The 16132-nt window shown below is 46.2% G+C and overlaps 3 protein-coding genes across 5 annotated transcripts; 2 read left to right on the top strand and 1 right to left on the bottom strand.

Annotated features, from left to right (window-relative positions):
* Nucleotides 1-2865: 2865 nt before the first annotated feature.
* LOC135248587 (P2Y purinoceptor 6-like) lies at nucleotides 2866-3798 on the bottom strand. The gene has a single exon (XM_064323395.1). The coding sequence runs from the start codon at nucleotides 3796-3798 to the stop codon at nucleotides 2866-2868; it is 933 nt and encodes a 310-aa protein (XP_064179465.1).
* A 5523-nt stretch (nucleotides 3799-9321) lies between these two features.
* Nucleotides 9322-15999, top strand: LOC135248652 (tubulin beta chain). Of its 3 annotated transcripts, none has more exons than XM_064323473.1 (5): nucleotides 9323-9568; nucleotides 11345-11525; nucleotides 11650-11758; nucleotides 13918-14028; nucleotides 14543-15999. In XM_064323473.1, exons 4-5 carry the CDS (start codon nucleotides 13968-13970, stop codon nucleotides 15598-15600), a joined length of 1119 nt encoding a protein of 372 aa, XP_064179543.1. In that variant the 5' UTR covers nucleotides 9323-9568; nucleotides 11345-11525; nucleotides 11650-11758; nucleotides 13918-13967; the 3' UTR covers nucleotides 15601-15999. The 3 variants fall into 3 exon arrangements, with proteins under 3 accessions (XP_064179542.1, XP_064179543.1, XP_064179544.1); XM_064323474.1 differs by lacking the exon at nucleotides 9323-9568 and adding an exon at nucleotides 9621-10830; XM_064323472.1 differs by lacking the exon at nucleotides 11345-11525 and having other exon boundaries at nucleotides 9322-9568.
* LOC135248653 (piggyBac transposable element-derived protein 4-like) lies at nucleotides 11765-13903 on the top strand. Its single transcript, XM_064323476.1, has 2 exons — nucleotides 11765-12205; nucleotides 12333-13903. Exons 1-2 carry the CDS (start codon nucleotides 12046-12048, stop codon nucleotides 13214-13216), a joined length of 1044 nt encoding a protein of 347 aa, XP_064179546.1. The 5' UTR covers nucleotides 11765-12045; the 3' UTR covers nucleotides 13217-13903.
* Nucleotides 16000-16132: the final 133 nt, after the last annotated feature.

Below are 16132 nucleotides of genomic sequence, written 5' to 3' on the forward strand. Positions count from 1 at the left end.
ACACACAAGCTCTATTAATATTTGCACGCACGTGAATATTGTCAGTTACTGGAGAAACCAACCTGGCGTTTGTGATTTACCAGGAAACCGCCTGTGTGTGTGTGTTTGTGTGTGAATGGGCATGTGTGTCTGGGTGCATTCTGTATGAACGTGGGTGTTTGTGTGTGTGCGTGCGTGTGTGTGTGTGTGTGTGTGTCTGTGCGTGTGTGTGTGTGTGTATGTGCGTATGTGCGCACATGTGTGCATGTCTGTGCTTGTGTGTGTGTGTGTGTGAGCATATGTGTGCATGTCTGTGCTTGTGTGTGTGTGTGTGTGTGAGCATATGTGTGCATGTGTTTATCAGGTCTTCAGCACTCCTACGGGCTGGGCCGGAGGGGGGCGGCGTTGGACGGGCGTTGGATGGGCGTGGCCACGGGCTGTGGGTGTGGCTGCATGCTCCATGCTCTGGCGGACGAGCTGGAGGAGGTGAGCGAGGAGCTGCGGACTCTGACCCAGAGACAAGCACAGCGCAGTGACTCACTCTGCCTGATGGAGGCGCTGGACCGGCTCTGCTTCCGCATCTACGCCTTTCTGCTCCTCACCTTTCTGCTCTCAATCATCCTGCTGTGGGCCCTGTACAGGTGATACATACACACACACACACACCTACACACTCTCTCTCTCACACACTCACACACACACACCTACACACTCTCTCTCACACACACACACACAAACACATGCACACAGCAACCACACTTACACTGGCACACACACACACACACACACACATGCATACACACATGCACACACACATGCTCACACACACACTTACACTGGCACACACACTCACACACACACACACACACACACATACACTCTCTCCCACATTGAAGCACCCGCACACACACACTCACATGCTCGCACACGCACACACACACACCACCATATCTCCACAGGTTAAAACTGCAATTGAAGGTTTCTTATCTGCTTGTACACCCTAAACACCCTAGATATTGAAAGCAGGATGTCTATAATCTCATTCACTTTGTATGTGACACAGTAACTGGCAGGGCAGTTAGAATATTGAAACGAGAGAGAGCAAGAGAGAGAGAGAGGGAGAGAGAGAGACAGAAAGTGAGAGACATACAGAGATAAATGTCTATGAGGAATATTTACTATAAAAATAGAAAACAGACTCTGGCCTCAAAAAGAATCTCCAGTATCCAGGATTTCTTACTCCAGCTATATCAAGAACGCAAGAATCATGTGACCATTTTTCCAGGATGACAGTGCACAGCTTGTGCCCATCTGCCACTTTTCCTGGTTTTACACCCTACATGGAAAGCTTGACCTCTCACCCACATATTCTCCTTCAAAGAGAAAACGAAAACCATTCCACTCAACCAACAGAGTCCAAAATGGCAGACATTCTGTGCCTGTGTGGTGCAACAGGCCTGGACAGTCAAGATAGTTGCCTTGAATGCTCATTTCATCATGTGGCTTGTTTCTAGTAGAAACAACCATACCAAGGGTTCGGCCATCCTGAGGGGTATGGAGCAGTTGTTTGCATGTCTGTGGACTTAACTGAAGCTAAATAATTCATATAAATCACTAAAAGGTTCGTCATGATTTTCAAGTGGTAACCAGCATGTGAAAAACAGCTAAATAGTTGGTTCTTCTGTATTGTAAAGGTTTAGATATTTTTTTCAAGGTCAGCCTTCGCCTTTCTCTCTGTCATAGTGCAGCAATATTCCTCCCTTCCTGCCAGAGCATGTTAAAGTAATATACTGTTCCATTCGGTTTTCAGAGATTAGTTTCACATCAAAAAAAAGAAGTTGAATTCATGTTTCATAGTTTTATTTTTCATATTTGAGTAATAGACACAGGCATACATGTCCTGTCACAGAAGAAAGACAGATAAATTGTTCTTGCAATGTGTCTAGCTAAACAATGCTGATTTAAATCTGCATTTTGATGAATGGTGTAATGATATATTTATTTACACTTTATTTCCAGTTGGCCAGACCCTGGCACATTAGCTCAACGTTTTTGTTTGTGACTGATTTCTGTTTAACATTACTATTAAAATAGTTCATGAATAATATCTACAGTACAATACTGAAGTACTGAAAAAGAATCCTGTCTTCATTTTACACCTGTACTCTTATTCATAGCATCTGACCGAATATATCAGCAATGCAAACTTAAAGATGGACTTAAATATAAACTTTCATATTTCTATGATTGAGGACAAGAAACAGAAGTACCTTTGACACAGTTAGAATGTAACTATCACATTATTGGTAAAACGGTATTGATTTAATTTACTAATCTGAATGTATTACTTCCAGTTACGTCTCTCCTAAGATTGTCTAACATTGTGACTTTGTTGATCAATAAAGTGAGTAATTGAATTTCATACATTTTTCTTCAGGGGCATTACACGAAAAATGTTTCACTGAGCAATGTTATTCAAAATATACTGTCTGACTGCATGCATTTAAACAAATAGTCAAAAATGAAAATGATAACATGGCTGAAAGTAAATATTGAACACGAGTCTGGACGTCAAATTGGGCATGGTTTACAAGGTATGCTTCCAGTTGAACTTGCCGCAAGCATTCAAGAGCACATTATAGACTTAGCTGTTAGAATGAAACATTGAAAAATGCAAAAATAATTAACCATACATATTAAATAGCAACATAAGGACGAACGATATTAGTGGCTCTTTTGTTTGCAAACTGCACATAAAAGAGACGGACTACATTGCATTCTGTAAATGGTTCAGTTTAATAAAAATGGAGGGTGTGAACAACACCTGTTCACTGTCACCTCTTCAGGTTCGCAACTACGCGTTTAATGTATTCATCAAATATTTACTCAGTCGCTGCTGGAGGAGCAGCAGATCACCTGACCCGGGCCCGTCTGGCAGGGAAGTTTGCCGGCTCGGAAGAGGAAGAGGAGGGGCTGCAGGCAGGCCCTGAGGGTGATGAAGGAGTAGCAGACGGGGTAGATGTAGCACTCGAACGCCTCCTCGGGCAGGATGTGCTCGTAGGGGTAGACGGCGACGGCGGGCAGGTAGCTGACCAGCACGACGGCGAAGACGGCGAGGACGGTGCGGAAGGCCTTGCGCTTGACGGGGTGGACCTCGTCGCCGGCCGGGCCCGAGCGGCGCAGCGCCCGCAGGATGGACAGGTTGCAGAAGATGAGGACGACGAAGGCGGCCATGAAGAGGGCGATGAAGATGCAGTCGTTGTGGCGGAAGTCCACGCCGGCGACGTAGGCCGAGTAGCCCAGCGTGAGCGCCCAGACGGCGGCGGCGCAGCCCGCGCGGTAGCGCGCGTGGCGGTAGCGCATGAAGGCCACGGGGTGGAGCACGGCCGCGTAGCGGTCCAGGCACACGCAGGACAGGAGCAGCGGGCTGCCGATCTCGTTCAGCCCGAAGAAGAAGAGCAGCGAGCGCTGCAGGCCCGCGTCCCCCAGCAGCAGGTGGTTGGCCACGTGGGCGGGCACCATGGCCAGGTAGACCACGTCCAGGGCCGCCAGGCTGCCCGTGAACACGTTGGAGGTGGAGGCGTCCACCTGGCTATTCAGCAGGGCCCACAGGACCCTCAGGTTGGCCGGGAGGCCCAGGACCACGGTGAGGATCTCCACGGCGATCCAGAACAGGAAGCCGGCCGCCGGCTCGGGGCATTCGGGCTCGCCGTGGGCGGAGCCGTGGGAAGAGTTGCCCGCGAGGTGGGAGGGGTCGTAGGCGGAGCTGTTGGAGAGGAGGGAGGGGTTTGCGTAGAGGCGGTTGATGTCCACACGCATGGTGGTGCTTCACACACAAGGACGTCTGTTGTACAAAACAACCTCTGATTTAAAAAAAAATAAGAAAAAAACACATTTAAAGTGTGTTAAACCAGAAAAAAGTGTCAGTCTGCACTTTCTCCCACTAAAATAAATGATAAATCAATTATCCATTTTACAATGGGACTATGGAGCAGCACGGTGGTGAAGTGGATAGCAGGCCTGGACCTCTCTGTGTGGAGTTTGCATGTTCTCCCTGTGCCCAAAGACATGCAGGTTTGACTAATTGGAGATTCTAAATTGCTCGAAGGTATGAATGTGTGAGCGAATGGATGTGATGGATTGGTGACCTGTGCTGAATTGGTGCCCTGTCTAGGGTGTGTGCCTTTGGCCCTATGCATGCTGGGATAGGCTCCAGCCCCCGACTGGATAATAAACGGGTTTGATAATGGATAGATGGATAATGTGATATGTGTTTGTATGAAAGATTATTTCTCAAGGGCAGTCAACCAGTCAAGTCAGCCAAACCAGTTTGGGTACCTAAATCAAATCAAAAATGTAAAATGTGCTTCAGGTAGGATATAGTTCTTGGGAATGGTTCTTGAATGTCCACCCAACTATTTTTCTTAACATGTTTAAAAAAAAAAATAATTTTCATAATTACTCCCCCTTTACTTTAAATCAATTCCATACCCATTTTTCAAGGTTAATGATAATTTAATGTATTGCACAATATATAAAATGCAATCATACTTTCATTATACTCACTGCCAACTCATGCACCCACCCCTCTTTACAACTCACTCCCTAAGATGCACACACACACACACAGACACCATCTGGGATTCAAATCTGGAGGTCAAGACTGAGGTAACCTGCATTCAAAGCTCTGTCACCCAGCATGCAAACAGCCCGCAGAGCCAATCTTCACCCAATGTGCATGACCAACATTAGCTTTTCAACTAGCGGCCCTCACAATCAACCAGCTGCTGCTGCTGAACACAGAACACTAGACTTAGCCAACTTACACACACAAATGCATGCAGAACATACACACACGCAAACAAACAAACACATGCAAACACATGCGCACACATGCAAGCATGTACACAAACACACGCATGCACAAACGCTCTCTCTCTTACGCACATGTGTACACTCTCTCCCTCACACACACACACATACACATGCACACACGTGTACACTCTTTCTCTCACACATGCACACACTCTCTCTCTCTTATGAACATGTACACTCTCTTTCTCTCTCTCTCACAAACACACACACAAACAAACACATACTGGGTGTGACAGTGTGTGGAAACAGACACACAGTATACCAGTGAGCATTGTAAATAGCCCCAAGCTGCATTTCTTACCAGAGTGAGGACGGCTCCTCAAAGTAGCCCCTTAGCTGGTCTAATGGCACACGGGGATTGATTCCTGTGTGCTGTGCTCTTTATAGCTGTCCAGCATGAACACCTGGAACAGGTGAGCTATAACACCAGACAAACTCATTTAAATAAAAACAAAACAAAGAGCACCGCAAAGCACAGGTGCTTTTCTACAGGTAACCGATGGAAATTTGTTTCAGCACCTTTCACCTATCTACCTGTATTCTTTTCTGCCTGTCTGTCTCTGTCTTTCTGTATTGACCAATACCGTTAATTATGTGTGCTCATTAAAGACAGTGACTCCCATACAATTTGTTCACCTTCAGCTGTAACATGAAAGTATTTTCTCTCGGAACATGAACAGTCGTTTTATTGTTTCTATTGTATAAGACATGATGGCTGTTTGTGACATTGCTATAACTATCATGTTCACATATAGTTGTAAGAAAAGGTTAGTGAACCCTTTGAAATTACCTGGATTTCTGCTTTAATTACTTGTTAAATGTGGTCTGATCTTCAGGAAATTGTACATTTGAATCACCCCTCGTAAAAAACTGCCATTTTTGTAGAAATTGGCATGTTTCAGGACTTAATGGGTGTACATGAAAAAGCAGGAGTTCTCCTAGGGGGAACTGTAATGAAGGAACCACCTCCCATGATTGACACTTTTCACAAGACCAATGACAGTCACACAAACACTACAAAAAAAGGTGCCCTGTGAGAACATCATGTGGGCCGTGCATATGCTCACAGCCTAGGGTTACCCTCGTACTCGTTAGCGCGACTGGTAATGCATCCGGCCATTTCAACTTTGTCTCCGCGCAGATTTTGGCCAGTTCACTCTTTAGAATCCCATTCTTTTGTCCCACATCTGCTGCAAATTTTGATTGGTGCGGGCAGTGGAGATTCTTTTTAATGTTCGCAGAGGCGCAGTACAGAGTTCTTTCACCTTTTTTCCTCGTGAAGTGAGTGCTCCAGTCACTTCTGATACTACCAGGAATTCCAAACCTGCAAATGACTTCAGACAGTTTTTGCATCTGCCTTCTTGCAGGGGAAAGGCTTTTCAACTCATTTGGAAAACACGTAAAAAAAATACAACATACACATCACCACAACATTTTGGCATCTGGATCAAAATCTATTTGAATGTTTACTAAATGAACCCCAAGGTGAAGGGTGTGCAGCTGGTGTGGTTTTTCCTGTGCTTTTCCTATGTTGTGTTGTTGGCAAATTAGGCAGTAATCATAATGTCGGCTGGCAATTTGTGAAAAACCTGGTGCGTACCATTCTTTGTCTATTGCTGCCGTCATCCTCCCCCCCCTTATTTGCTCATGTGGGCCATTCCATTGGACATTGTGGGCAAGATAAGGCTGAAGGGCAGTGGGCACCACCAGGTGGCCGTTCCTGAGAATCCTGCCTCATGACACAGGCCCTTGGCGCCTGTTCAGCACAGTTGGATTACTGCGCTAGCTGGATGACTGCGCTGTGTAAAACCGGGAACCATCCCAGATCTGGAACAGGGACTGAAGTAAAAAGAGCTGTTTTACTCAGCGTGGTCATCCAGCTAACTCAGTAATCCCGCTCTGTGGAAAAGGCTCCTGGTCTGGCAAGATTTGTGCTTCAGTTGATGCGCCGTGTGCAGAGCTGGGGAACAGACGCGCTTTTAAAATTCGATTCAGTATTCAGTGCGGCTGCCCTCCCTGCCTATACACTGTACTACCCTGCCATCTAGTGGCTGAAAGGGATCCATTTAAGATTTTTTTTTTTGGGGGGGGGGGGTTATCATACACTGTGGTGATGGGTGAATGAGGTTTCATGCAGGGTCCCACCCCTGATTTTGGGGTCCCAAACGCTTATTTCATCCTGTCTTTTCTTCCCGTGGCTATCACTACTTGTAGTTGTGGTTGTGGACAGGAGGGGGTGCATTCTTTAATAATTGGTTCCTCCCCAAACCATTACACTTCTCTCTTTAGATATACAAGGAAAAATCCCAAGCCATCAAATAAAGACACAATCATGTCAAAACAGTACAACGGTACTGCTTACGCTATCTTGATAAGCATGTTACAATGGGTTAGCCTTTATAGCTGAGACACCAACTAGTCCCCCATGACATCAGCTTTCCAACAATACAAAACGTGATTTCACTGTATTATGGAGAGCCTACTGTAAGTTTTATATAATGCTGATCCAATCGAATGTTTTGCAACTGGGCACTGTCACTTAAACTCACTTGCTGGCTCCCTGTCAGCATAGTAAACAGTCTGTATTCTTTTGGGGTCTGATGAGAGGCAGACTTCTGTGAATTGCCCTACAGACTCGCTGGTGTTATTGCACTTAAGGGCTATGCAGCCAAATATTAGACTTTACTTTTGGACAGCTGGGGGGGACTCAACATAAAAACGTCTGTTTCTTTATAGTGGTAAAACATATGTGCATGTAAATACCATGTAAATACCATGAAATGAAAGTTGATTGTCTGTCCTTTGGTCCCATATTCATCTTTTGATCTCAGATCTAAATGCCTTAAGTATATAGCTAAATAACACATTTGACTCTACTGTTCCCCTACTTTTGGAGGGAACTGGATATATTCGTACAGTGTCACCTTCCACTGTGAGACCTGACAAAGGCCTATGGCAGTCGAAACGTTGTCCGTTTTTATGCTTTAAACATTTTCCAATAAAGAGTTTCAGCTGGAGCAGAGTACTGCGGGTCGAACGTTTTTTTTATTTTTAACATCTGATTCTCCACCCAGCACCATTGGAAAGGCTGGGAGTCCTATGCATTGAGTTCTAAGTTAATAAATGGTTACTCGATGTATGAAAACATTGGTTAACTAGGGCGGTTGAAATTTCAGCAAAATTTATTTTTTTATTTTTTTGCTGAATTATGGCACTTGGACATTGCTATAAAATGGGGTTGATAACTATGTTATCCAGCATAAACTGTTAGACATATGCGTTTGTATTTATTTATATATTTTACATCATAGATGTTAGTCTAGTTACCAGCTGCACACACACACAGCGGCAGTGTAGTATAATGGCTAAGCAGTTGGTCTTGTAACCTAAAGGTCGTAGGTTTGATTCCCTGGTCGGACACTGCTGTTGTACCCTTGAGCAAGGTATTTAACCTTATCCAGCTGTTTAATTGGATATTAGTTGCTCTGGATAAGAGCGTCTGCTAAATGTCTGTAATGCGATATATCTTTCCTATAGAACAAAGGCCCAGCCTAAAACAGCTACTCGGGAATACAAATGATGCATGAACACATGCAAAGGAATAAAATAAAGTTACCAATGTATTCATATGTGCAAAATTTTAAGTACATTTACAGGTGCATACACTTGCATGAGTCTGAATATTGAATGTCTCTCTCCCCAGCATACTAAAAATTAAACCCTTACACGTCTCTTCGGAGAACCCGCAACTGGGGGAGATATGGGCATGATTGGGATATAGTAAGGCTCACAGACTTAATATTGTATTATATCCTGAAAGTACTGAAGTTATGCTTCTAAAACAGGGAACTAACAAATTAGAATTACTGATAAAAAACCGCATGCTTGGAAACACGCGCATTTAGAAGCAGCTATCAAGTTCTTTACTGAATAGACATTATTCATATTCACGCGAACAATAGCAGCGTAGCCTATTGTACCAAATACTGTATGGTACGATTTTGACTGGGCAACATGTTATTGGTACAACTGTAAACTCGTAGATGACAAGGTGTTTATGTTTATGGAACATGGATGGTATACAGTGACGGGATTTTGACCAACATAAGGCGTTATTAAGGGCGGTACCAAGAGATCATTGTGTTCGTACACAATTAGAACGCAACTGACAGTGACGTGCTTTCGGGTCACACGAACAATCCATTCATCGTTTCAGTTCCAAGAGAATTTTACGCATTCTGTGAATACGTCTCTTTGTGCCGCTGGATTCGCGCAGGTGCAGATGGTGTATGCTAAGGAATGCTGTACCAGAGTAGATGGTCTGTGTCGTCATCTCGGCAAACCCTTGACTGTCCAAAATACGACTGACACCTCATTCCACTTTCAGCACACTGCTAAATACCCCGTCAACACTGTTTTTTTTTCTTCAAATTATTCAATCCAGAGTTTTGAAATGCCTGTCACATTATTCTGGCTAAGAGCTCGTCCAACTCTTGTCTCCGGTCCTTCGTTGTCGTGGGGATGACGTAATTCTGCAGCATACTACGAGCACATCAGCTGAAACGGCAGACGTCGTGATCCGGCATCAGGAGCAGACCGAGCTATCACAGAACCTTTTTTAATTCTAAACCCGCTCGCCCTAGCTTCCACCATCAAAATGCGCGAAATAGTCCACCTGCAAGCCGGACAATGTGGAAATCAGATCGGAGCCAAGGTAAAATAAGATAAAGCAAAGAAGAAGGGTTTAGAGGGGCGCCGTTTATGGGTAGTTGTACGTTCAAAGAATGAATACATCCATCCAGAAATAGTAGCTTGTAGATAATTGTTTTCAGAACCTGAACATGATGGGTGCCGATAGTATATTCGCTTGTACAGTTATGTTGCGATTCATTCTCGTCTTGCTTAATTATATTTCATTCATTTATGACAGTATTTTCTCAGCACCAATAGAGGGGGACGCGAATTCAAAGAACACGGGGTATGTGCTGAGAATTACGTAATCACATGAATCGTTATATTTCACAGGTAGCCTAGTGAATTATTGTCAGCCGCTATAACCCATTAACATACTGACGTTGGGATCGTCGAATAGTGTATTTTACCCGCGTCGGCATTGTTTGTGAGGGCCTGGGTGGACGTTTTCCGTGAGACCCAGTGGTAATGGGAGGGGATTCGTGAAAATGGCAGCTCAGAGGCGACCCGTTTCAGTCAAAATGTTTTAAATCCGTGCAGCATTATTTCACTAAATCCGTTGACAGCTGATAAATAAAGGACAATGATCGCATACATATTTTGCTCGATTGAATATTAACGATCACATTTGGAATCGAACACTAATGTTTTGAGGTTTGCTATCCACTGTCTTCTTGGTACCCCACCCCACCCCCGCTCTTTCGCACTTCCTTTCAGAATGACTCTCTTTTCCTGACCAAAACAGTATGAAAATAGATATATTATAATAAGCATAAATAAGAAAGACTTCACATATATTGTATGTGTGCATGAGATCTTGTGGATTTATCATAGTGTGTTTGTGTGTGTGTGTGTGATTAAAAATATGGAATGAATTATATTGTATGAAAGGCCAGTAGGACCAGGGGTTGGAAGCCACATTCCTCAAGGTGTGTGCTGTTATCACCAGACGGAACTGGTTTGACTGCTTCCGGTTGCCCACCTCTCACCCCCTGCCTTGTGTTAAACATCAGGCTAACCCTTTGGGTCTGCCCCCTCAGACACTACAACAAGGTGATTGGGGAGGTGCATTGCCCTGCGACTGACCATTGTAGGCTCCCACTAATCAAAACACGGCATCATGCACAATTGTTTATGGTCAACCTCAACCCCTCCCCAAACAGTTAGTGGTTCTGGATTCTAGACTGAGAGGACAGAGGGGAAATTCTTATCTGGCAGATAAGAAATGGCCTTGAGATAAGTGTGCCTGCATGCCCAAAGTAAGTGCCTGGACGTTTGTTTAAGGTGAGGGACAGCTTATTATACTAATTAATGTATATTGTATATAGTATTGCCTGCATGTTAGAATATTTTTTATATGACTAATGGTAGGACCGCCCTGCAGTAACTGTTATCTGCACGCTTTAAATGTGTGTTTATTAGTGTTTGTTTACTATGCTAGCTGTTTTGTGTCTTAACAATTTACCATTGCTAACGGCAATTGCATTATGCTTAAATGTCAGTTCATGCTAGCTAATGGCTATTGTTGTATGAGTGTTGAGAGGCATTGTAAAGGCAACTGATAGTATGCCAGTGGGTCGGCCTCAACATGGCTGCCCGCTGCAAGTATAGCTAGGTGGACTCTCAAGATGGCTGCTATATCTGTTCACTGAGTCTACCAAGATGTCCGTCTATTGCTGTAGACTCTATTGTGGCAAATAGTAGTTATGCAGTCAAATGTTCAAACAGTTGTACATAGTAACTAGTTTATAATTTACTGTTCATTTATGTCACTGAATATGTAACCCCTCCCCTTTAGGACCACACCTCATCATACCTCATCCCCCACATCACTGCCCACCTCCACCTGTCTGCATTTCCTGGACTGCAGTCGTAATAAAGTTGAAAGAGTCGGAATCCTTGTTGTTGGTGTTCTTGCTGACACCCCGTGGCGATCGCACCTTTAGTGACACCCCAAACCTAGGAATCCAAGGGAGCAGGTACAGTCTGGATAGCAAATAAATTACCCAGGAACCCTGCTCATCCTTACAAATATGAAGTTAAGATATTACAACACGTCTCTCTCTCTCTCTCTCTCTCTCTCTCTCTCTCTCTCTCTCTCAGTTCTGGGAGGTGATTAGTGACGAGCATGGCATCGACCCCACGGGGACATACCACGGTGACAGTGACTTGCAGCTGGACAGGATCAGCGTGTACTACAATGAGGCCACAGGTGAGAACACAAAACCACACACACACACATACACACACAGTATTTTACTGCATCAAAATGAATCGGACACAAAGCGTGAGTTTTCGCTTGAAAGCAATGCTTACACACAGACCGGAGTGTGGAGAAAACTGGAAGACAATGGACGAGATTGACCTGCGTGCCTACGTGGGGCTGCTGATCTTAGCCGGTCCAGAGGTGAACCTACGTCCAACCTTTGGGATGCCCAAACTGGAAGAGCCATTTTTCATGCTACCGTGCCTCTGAAGTCCTTTCACACTCTCTCGAGAATGATCAGATTTGACAGCCATGAGTTCAGACGGGCGGGGCGTGTCCCAGACAAACTGGCGCCAATCCGGAACGTCTGGGAGAAGTGGGCGGAGCGTCTACCTTGCCTTTACAACCCTGGGCCTGAAGTGACCGTGGGCGAGCAGCTGGTTCTGTTCAGAGGTAAAATTACAATTTCCCCGTCTGTACCGTGAAGTGCACGTCACTGTTGAACATACTCACCATTTGGCCGATTATGTTCTGTGACACTGATAAAAAAGGAAATATCTCTCTTTTCATTTGTCTGAAGGTTGCTGTCCTTTCCGGCAGTATATTCCCAGCAAGCCGGGAAAGTACGGAATCAAGATACGGACCCTCTGTGTCGCCAAATCCAGCTACGTGTGGAACATGCAAGTGAACACTAGGAAGGCTGCCAGTGGAGCTCTGGAGAAGAATGGAGGCGTGCGTATCCTGCTAGACACGACTGAAGGTCTGAGGGGGCGCAATATTACGTGCGACAGTTTCTTCACCTCAAACGAACTCGGCCAGGAGCTCCTGAAGAGGAAGATGACCATGGTGGACGAGGTTAGAAAGAACAAGCCCGAGCTCCCTACCGTGGTCCTGGTGACAAAGGGCCGCGAGGTCTTCTCCTCCAAGTTTGCCTTCACCCCCTCCGCCACTCTTGTTTCTTACTGCCCGAAGAGGAACAGGAGCGTGGTCCTCCTGAGCACCCTGCACAAGGACACTGAGGTCGGTGACGGCGAGGACAGGAAGCCAGCCGTCGTCATGGACTACAACCGTAGCAAAGGAGGAGTGGTCAATCTGGGAAAAGCCTCTGGAATTTACAGCTGTAAGCGGGTGACCGCCCGCTGGCCCCTGGTCATCTTCTACAACGTCATCGACGTGTCCTCCCACAACGCCGTCGTCATCTGGAACAAGCTCAACCCTACCTGGATGGCCGGCAAGCGGAATAAGAAGAGGGCGTTTTTGGACCAGCTGGGAAGGGAGCTTGTGACCCCCCAAATACAAAGAAGGGGGCACCTCCCACGCACGGCCGCTCCGGCGGCCCTCGCGAGAGCCGTCCAGGGGGGTGGAACCTGGCCCCAATGCGCCCGAGGTCCCGTCTGCAGCCGCTTTAGCCGGGGGAGGCAAACGCAGGAGGTGCCATTTCTGCCCAACGAAGAAGGGCTGTAAAACAAACACCACGTGCTGCAAGTGCGGGAAGTACATCTGCAGAGAGCACGCTTGCAGGCTCGCGTACTGTCGCCCATGCGCCGAGTGGAGAAACACGCAGCCAAGCGCTGGGCACTCTATTGCCTTGTAAAATAATAACAAAGTTTAAGAATGTTATTTCTTATGTTACCTTTCAGTAAAATACATTGAAATCTTGTTTTGTAATTTTGTAAGCTATTGGTCTCTTTCTGAAGAACGAAAAACTGAATGGAATCAATTTTTTACACTTTTGAAGTAATAATATTTTTTTTAATTAGACAGTGCACCCATACAAATAAATTCATAATCAAAGTTAAGCATCACACGTCTATTACAGCAAGAAAAGTCAATTGTGTGTTTTTTTTTTGTAAAAATGAGTGGTATAGACAGAATAAATGCAATCACTGTGGACTATTCGCTGATTTGTTCATGAGTGACAGGTTGTTTCTACATGAAAAATATATTTTGGGTTTAAAATTCAATCATTGGGGGATAATGAGGGTGGGTAATTTTTGACCCTGTAGACATGGGGTGCATGCATAATATAAAGATTGCACAAGGGTGATTTACATACACATTCACCCACACAGGCATACACACACACGCACACACATGCACACGCATGTGCAGACACACACACACACACACTCATGTATGTAATTGAATATTATTGGCATTTCCAGGTGGGAAGTTTGTTCCCCGGGCCATCCTGGTGGACCTGGAGCCCGGCACCATGGACTCAGTCCGCTCCGGGCCCTTCGGACAGATCTTCAGACCCGACAACTTTGTGTTTGGTGAGTGGCCATGCGTTCCACCAATTACACACGAAGGCAACACATCTCTGAGTCCCTAATTGCATTACCTTACATTGCGTCCATTACACAAATGTTCTTATCCAGAGTGATTTACAAGGAGCATTAAGTACGTCCAAACAGCTTGATCAGAGCAGCCGAAAGAAGAAAAAACCAGGCTAGGCTTTTGTATGTTTTGTACAGTCCTCCATGCTAGGGATACTCAAATCTGACCTTCCAGGTTAGTAGTGCTTCTGTTTTTCTATTCTGTATGATAATCCATAGGCCAATGATGTGACCGGAGATTACACTCAGCTGGTGCGTCAGGTTTAAATCAGTCCCTGATTGGAGGGGAGGAATGAAAACCAGCAGCACTACTGGCCTCGTGGGCCAGATTTGATTATCCCTGCACTGTGCTGACCAATGACCACTCTGATTTATTCTGAAGTCATGCTGACCAATGACCACTCTCTGAATCACATTTATGTCGTCCTATTCATACTGATGTCATGTACAGGCCAGAGTGGCGCCGGCAACAACTGGGCGAAGGGCCACTACACGGAGGGGGCGGAGCTGGTGGATTCAGTCCTGGACGTGGTGAGGAAGGAGGCTGAGAGCTGCGACTGCCTGCAGGGCTTCCAGCTCACCCACTCCCTGGGCGGGGGCACGGGCTCCGGCATGGGCACCCTGCTCATCAGCAAGATCCGGGAGGAGTACCCCGACCGCATCATGAACACCTTCAGCGTGGTACCCTCCCCGAAGGTGTCCGACACGGTGGTGGAGCCCTACAACGCCACCCTCTCTGTCCACCAGCTAGTGGAGAACACAGACGAGACCTACTGCATCGACAACGAGGCGCTCTACGACATCTGCTTCCGCACGCTCAAGCTCACCACCCCTACCTACGGAGACCTCAACCACCTGGTGTCCGCCACCATGAGTGGAGTCACCACCTGCCTGCGCTTCCCCGGCCAGCTCAACGCCGACCTGCGCAAACTGGCCGTCAACATGGTGCCCTTCCCCCGCCTGCACTTCTTCATGCCCGGCTTCGCCCCCCTCACCAGCAGGGGGAGCCAGCAGTACCGCGCCCTCTCCGTGCCCGAGCTCACCCAGCAGATGTTCGACGCCAAGAACATGATGGCGGCGTGCGACCCGCGCCACGGGCGCTACCTGACAGTGGCCGCCGTGTTCCGCGGGCGCATGTCCATGAAGGAGGTGGACGAGCAGATGCTGAACGTGCAGAACAAGAACAGCAGCTACTTCGTGGAGTGGATCCCCAACAACGTCAAGACCGCCGTCTGCGACATCCCGCCGCGTGGCCTCAAGATGGCCGCCACCTTCATCGGCAACAGCACCGCCATCCAGGAGCTGTTCAAGCGCATCTCGGAGCAGTTCACCGCCATGTTCCGGCGCAAGGCCTTCCTGCACTGGTACACCGGCGAGGGCATGGACGAGATGGAGTTCACCGAGGCCGAGAGCAACATGAACGACCTGGTGTCCGAGTACCAGCAGTACCAGGACGCCACCGCAGAGGAGGGCGAGTTCGAGGAGGAAGGCGAAGAGGAAGTGGCCTGAGCTTCGCTCTGTCCACACCCACGTCCCTGCCCCTCCCTTCTCCCTTCAGTCTGTTTTCTCCCTATCGCTCCTCTACTCCCTCCATCTCACTGATCTCCCCCCCTTTTCTCTGTGGTTAATCTGAAGAGCACACATTCATTTTTTCTCATGCGTTGTAGGAAGAAAAAAATAAAGAGTTGGTGTAGTGACATTGGTGATGTTTCTGTTGTTGTTGTTGTTTGGGTTTTTTAAGTTATTTGTGCTGTGCTACATGGAATCACTGCACCATATTCACTTTCATGCTGTGACTCAAAATAATGAACAGCAAACAAATTCTACGACAAGGAGGAATAAACAAGTAATAATAAAATGTCTGTTGTTTGACTTTGATTGAATAAAGACATTGAAAACCTGGATTAATACTGTTTGAGTTGTGTTTTATTCAACTGTCCATGTTATCAATTCATTTATTTGTCTATTTCTTATTAAGTTTGTGTGATAGGATTAGCAAACTAGACTCTTAAACAGGGATCTGAAACCTGGGTTCTGGAGA

Source organism: Anguilla rostrata, chromosome 2 (assembly GCF_018555375.3).
Source record: "Anguilla rostrata isolate EN2019 chromosome 2, ASM1855537v3, whole genome shotgun sequence".
In the NCBI taxonomy this organism is placed as follows: domain Eukaryota; kingdom Metazoa; phylum Chordata; class Actinopteri; order Anguilliformes; family Anguillidae; genus Anguilla; species Anguilla rostrata.